This window comes from Austrofundulus limnaeus, unplaced genomic scaffold (genome assembly GCF_001266775.1).
Source record: "Austrofundulus limnaeus strain Quisiro unplaced genomic scaffold, Austrofundulus_limnaeus-1.0 Scaffold4, whole genome shotgun sequence".
NCBI lineage: Eukaryota > Metazoa > Chordata > Actinopteri > Cyprinodontiformes > Rivulidae > Austrofundulus > Austrofundulus limnaeus.
In genome coordinates, this window is record NW_013952406.1 from 421,306 (window position 1) to 427,453 (window position 6,148).

The following is a 6,148-nucleotide window of genomic DNA, read 5'->3' on the forward strand; positions in this document are numbered from 1 at the left end:
TATCTATCTATCTATCTATCTATCTATCTATCTATTGCTAAGTATACTGTTCTGCTAGCTTTAGCCTTTAGCTACAGTTTTACATATTTTAGAGTTTACTGCTTTATTTTAGCTACGTTTATGCTAATTTTATCCTTCAGATAATGTTTTGCTAATTGTAGTTGTAAGTTTTGTTATGCTGATTCTAATTTTAGATTTTAGCTATGGTTTAGTTAGTTTAGCTGTGACAGTTCAGTTTTGCTACTTCAAAGCGTTTTGTTACAGTTTGGTAAACCTTAGATTTTAACAGCTGTTTCTCAAACTTAGGGTTTTACCTTCAAATTAAGCCTTTTAAGTTTTATCTGTAATTATGTTAAATTTAGCCTTTAGCTAATATTCTGCTAATTTTTAGCTTTCAGCAACTATTTTGCTACGTTTTTGCTAATTTAGGGTTTTACCTAAAACGACTAATTTTAAGTTTTAGCTAAAGTTTTTTTAATTATCATGTGCTACTAATGCTAATTTTAGCCTCTGTTAGTTTCAGCTCTCAGCATCCACGCTGAATTTTTCCAGAAAAGGCAAATTTATCTGCATTTAAATACTTGGATTTTATAAAAGAAAATATCTTTAGGAATAAATCTGGCCTGTAAATACTATAAGTTAATAAAAATATTAATTTGTTTTTAAGTTTTATTTTTATTTTTTCATTCGTAGCCTGATTTAGCTTGAAGCTGTTGAAATCCTTGTTGCCTGACAGGTGGCAGATCCTCGCGCCGTTTTAATGAAAATATCTTATCTCTCCTGGGCTTCAGTTAGCTGCTTTTATGCTTTTAGTGTTGTTGTAGCTTCACGTGTGTGTGTGTGTGTTTTGAAGTTAATGTTTCGTTAACTCACGCGCTCCACTGGCTGCAGAACAGGGAAATCAGCTCATATATTAATAAAAATCAACGTTCTCCTGCAGATAAAACACAGATGTTGTAGGGATGTTATAACTTTGATCTTTTTTATTTCACAATTTGTACGTTTTTCAACATGTATCAATAATTTAGGWCATTTTAGTTCAAAACCTTATTAAACATCACATCTTATAAATAAAACATTCATTTGACTGAATGAATAAAATCGTTTCTGATTCGCTCTGATGGTCTGAGAACATCTGATCAGATCTGGGTTCAGCGGTGCCTGAATCTTTCAGAAAGGATCTATTACGTAATTCCTCCACAGTGTCCTTAAAATGTGCACGGCCAGGTGAGTGCACGTGCCACAYCGGTGCTGCTTAGCAACTGCGTGACGAGCAGCGTTTCTTCCTTCAGCCCCAGATTGTGACATTGGACAGGATGTGCTTTTCTCTGGAGTCGCTCTCAGTCTTTTTACTTTAAAGAGGTAAAACCTCGGCTGCTCTCTTCATGTGTGGGCAGCAAACAGCCGAATGACCACTGGAGCCGAATGAAAGGAGTTATTAGAAGCTGCGGAGGTTATTTATGTTCTCTTCATTCAGCTCATTAAACCCCTTCATCTGAGAAAACTTCACTTTTTCCTGCTTGCATCACAGCAGCAACAAGAGAAGCAGATTTATTGCTGCACATGCAGCTTAAATGTTGTGATTTAAAGTTAAAACAAGCAGAACAGAGGCTAAAATGTGCCAAACACAGGCTAAAGGATAAAAACAGTAGTAGAACACAAGCTAAAAGAAACAGACCTGTGGCTAAAAATAGCTAAACAAATGCTAACATTTGCAACAGGGGCAGAAATGACCAAAACTGACTGTAGCTAAAAGCATAAAGGAGCTAAAGTAACGAATAAAAAATGAAATTATGCAGAAGCTAGCTAGAAGCTAAAAATATCAGATGGTAGCTAATAGCTAAAACTAACCAAATAATAGTTAAAAGTTGAAACTAGTAGAATGGTAGCTAACAGCTAAAACTCTGAACTGTAGCTAAATGTTATAACTAGCAGAATGGTAGCTCAAAGCTACATCTAACCAAATAGTAGTTAAAAAGTAACATTAGCAGAATAGTAAGCTAAAAGCTACAACTAACCAAATAGTAGTTAAAAAGTAACATTAGCAGAATGGTAGCTAAAAGTATCAGAATGGTGGCTAAAAGCTAAAACTAACCAAATAATAGTTAAAAGGTAACATTAGCAGATTAGTAGCTAAAAGCTACAACTAACCAAATGGTAGTTAAAAAGTAACGTTAGCAGAATGGTAACTAAAAGTATCAGAATGGCAGCTAAAAGCTAAAACTTGCAGAATAGTAATTAAAAGTTGTAACCAGAAAAATGGTAGCTAAAAGCTAAAATTAACCAAATAGTACCGTAATTAAAAGTTAAAGTTAGCAGAATGGTAGCTAAATGGATCAGAATGGTAGCTAAAAGCTAAAACTAACTGAATAGCAGTTAAAAGTTAATCATAGTGGACTGGTAGCCAAAGGTAAAAAGCAGTAAAATAATAGGTAAATGAGCTAAACACAGGCTAAGAGCTAAAAACATTAGTAGAACACAATATGCATGTGACTATTAATAGCCAAATAAATACCAACATTTACAAAAGAGGCAGAAATGACCAAAACTGAAGCTACAAGCATAAAGGAGCTAGAGTAGCTAATATATAGCAAAATGTTGCAAAAGGCTAGCTAGAAGACAAAAGTATCTGAATGGTAGCTAAAACCTAAAACCAACCAAACAGCAGTTAAAAGTTAAAATTAGCAGAATTGTAGCTACAATTAACTCTGTAATATTATATCAGTAACGACAAGCCAAATGAACAAAACAGCAGCTGAACCTTAAAAGTAGCATAAGGTGCAAAAAGAAAAGAAGAATGAAGGAATTGAAGAGAACTTAATGCGTTTTTATGAGACGTTCTTTATTTTTTTAAAGTTAAATACTTTTAAAATGCGTAAAAGTTATAAAAGTTAAACTGTTGAAACTATAAATTGAATMAGATTAAAAAGAGCCGATGACTGAACCGTGTCATGATGAAGTGGACGGTTTGGAAAACACTTTGTGAACAGCTGAAGCTTGACCCATGTTCCCACATGTTACCTGAGAGCTGCTGTGACCTCACGGAGGCTTTTAATCTGAAGGGGCCACCTGCGCCTTCACAATCGTCTCGGGATCAAGTGTGACGTTAATATTGTTGCTTCAGTCAAATGAAGGACCTCATTAGTTCCACTTCAGCTTGTTGTCGTCGAGAGAATCTGCTCATTAAAAAGGTGAAGACGAGGCCACAGAGGAAAGTCTGAGCAGCTTCCGTTTAGTTTAACAGCTAAAATGATTTGAACACACAAATGTTGGAGCTGAGAGGGTTCTGTAAAACTTGACAATAATAACTTGAAATAACTGCATCAAATGCAAGCAGAGAATTAGCATTTTCAGAAGAAAACAMTGAGTTCTGTTTGCCGAGTTGTTAGAGCTAAAGAAAGCAGAACACTTAACTAAAAGCTAAAATGATCTAAACTCTAGCTAAAAAGAGCATAGCTCTAGCTATAACCTAAATATAACAAAGGGCTATATAAAAGTAGCAAAATCCCAGCTAAAGGTTAAAGTAGGAACTTAGTTGCAGCAACTAGCAAAATMTTTGCTAAAAGCTAAAGTAACAAAGTGGTAACTAAAAGCTAAAAGTAGCAAAAAGCAGACTAAAAGRATTAAAATGGTTAAAGCTAAAATTAACAGTATGTTTGCAAAAAGTAACAAGTGGTAACAATTGGTAACAAACTGTAGCAACAGGCTAGCTAAAAGCTAAAATAACAAAAGGGTATCTAAAAGCTGAAAGTCTTAAAAGGCTAGCTAGAGGCTAAAATTAGTAAAACTGCAGATAAAAGTGCCAAATTACTAGCAAAACTAAATGTAGTCAGAAGCTAACTAAAAATAGCAAAAAGTKAACTAAAAGCTAAAATATCAAGAAAATGCTAAAGTAGCCAGTTGGTAGCAAAATGTAGCAAAAGGCTAACTAAAAGCTAARGTAGCAAAAGCTAAATGTTGCAGAAGTTTAGCCAGAGGCTAAAAGTTGCACAACAGTTTCTAAAGTGCAAATAAAAGCTAACGATTTCAAAGGGGTAGCTACAAGCTAATCATAGCAAACCATAGCTAAAACCTAAAAACAGCTTAAGAAGATTTGAACAGAGCTGAGCAGTTTGCTGAGGCAGTAATGTGAATGCTGACTCAGCATTCAGTCACATCATTAGTAAAGCTGGAGGTGTCGTCTCTTCACACCTCACCTCACCACCCTCTCCCAGATCGCAGGTTTCTGATCGCCAACGCCCAGATGAAAAACTGCGGCATCATCTACTGCAACGAGGGCTTCTGCCAGATGTTCGGCTTCACCAGAGCGGAGATCATGCAGCAGCCCTGCACCTGCCCCTTCCTGGTCGGCCCCGGCACCATGAAGAGCGCCCTGTCCCAGCTGGCCCAGGCTCTYCTCGGGTCTGAGGAGCGCAAGGTGGAGATCCTCTACTACTCCAAAGACGGTGAGACAAAAAGCTGAAACAGAATTCAAACGTCTGAGAGTCTGTTTGGAGCCACTTGTTCCTGTGAAGAAACCTTCTGGCTGCCATAAAATCTGTCCTTCTGGACAGCTTGACTGTCATGGAGACACAGTTTGTCCTCCATCTGTCCCACTCTGGTTACACAATATGTTGTCTTCAGTTGAATGAAGCACACTGAGTTGCACTCATTTTAAACACTTCTTATGTGTGAATGCTGAGTCAGCATTTTGTTTTCTGACCTTTGACTCTGTCAGAAGAACATTAGTTAATCCATTCTGGTTTCAGAAGGTTTAGCTCGTTTAGGGCGTCATGGCTGTGACTTTCGGTTTGTAATTTTTSAATCTTTTAACTTTATTAATTTTTATCTCTGTAGGATTTCTTTTAGGAAAACTTTTAACATTCAGCCACTGATTTGGTCATTTTAGTTTTTAGCTACAGATAAAATTTTAGCTTTTGGCTCCTACTTTTTTTGCTAGCGTTAGTTTTYAGCTACTGTTTTGCAAATTTGRTTCTGTCTACAYTTTTAAAACTCAGTTTTTAGCTACCATTCTGATCATATTAGCTTTTCCTGCTTTTATCTTTCTGATACTGTTTTAGAAATCTTAGCTGTTGCTGTGTGTTTGGCTATTTTTAGCTTTTAGTTACAGTTTTCCTGCTTTCATCTTTTATCTAGTTTTTTGCTAGTATTCAGCTTTGAGCTACTGTTTTGTAATTTTGTTTTCTGTCTTCAGTTTTGCTAATCTTAGCTGTTAGCTTCTGTTTTGCTTTTTAGCTTTTAGCTACTGTTCTGCAAAATCTTGCTGTTACCTTGATTTACTTATTTTTTTTGTTTTTGCTACTGTTCCACTAGTTTTAGCCTTTAGTTACTCTTCTTATATTTTTAGCATTCAGCTACTGATTTGGTAGTTTTAATTTTTAGCTATAGTTGTAATTTTAGCTTTCGGCTACTGTTTTCCTGCTTTTATTTTTAACTACTTTTTTTTGCCAGCGTTAGTTTTGAGCTACTGTTTTGTAATTTTGTTTTCTGTCTTCAGTTTTGCTAATCTTAGCTGTTAGCTTCTGTTTTGCTTTTTTAGCTTTTAGCTACTGCTCTGCAAAATTTTGCTTTTAACTTTTTTTTACCTCATTTTTTTGTTTTTGCTACTGTTCCACTAGTTTTAGCCTTTAGTTACTCTTCTTATATTTTTAGCATTCAGCTACTGATTTGGTAGTTTTAATTTTTAGCTATAGTTGTAATTTTAGCTTTCGGCTACTGTTTTCCTGCTTTTATTTTTAAGTACTTTTTTTTGCCAGCGTTAGTTTTGAGCTACTGTTTTGTAATTTTGTCTTCTATCTTCAGTTTTGCTAATCTTAGCTGTTTAGCTGTTTTGCTTTTTTAGCTTTTAGCTACTGTTCTGCAAAATTTTGCTTTTAACTTTTTTTTACCTCATTTTTTTGTTTTTGCTACTATTTCACTAGTTTTAGACTTTAGTTAGTTTTAGCTATAAAATATAAGCTAAAATACAGTATAAGAAGAGTAACTAAAGCTACATTAGTTACTCTTCTCATATTTTTAGCATCCAGCTAAAACTAACTAAAGTCTAAAACTAGTGAAATAGTAGCAAAAACAAAAAAATGAGGTAAAAAAAAGTTAAAAGCAAAATTTTGCAGAGCAGTAGCTAAAAGCTAAAAAAGCAAAACAGAAG

At 34.9% G+C, this 6,148-nt stretch overlaps 1 protein-coding gene across 1 annotated transcript in view; it reads left to right on the forward strand.

Annotated features, from left to right (window-relative positions):
* Window positions 1-6,148, forward strand: part of kcnh6a (potassium voltage-gated channel, subfamily H (eag-related), member 6a) — a gene marked incomplete at its 5' end in the record, with an annotated part of 27,550 nt that overhangs the window by 733 nt on the left and 20,669 nt on the right. Inside the window, 1 exon segment of the mRNA XM_014022117.1 lies at window positions 4,215-4,445. Within this exon segment, the coding sequence (XP_013877571.1) occupies window positions 4,215-4,445 (231 nt within the window).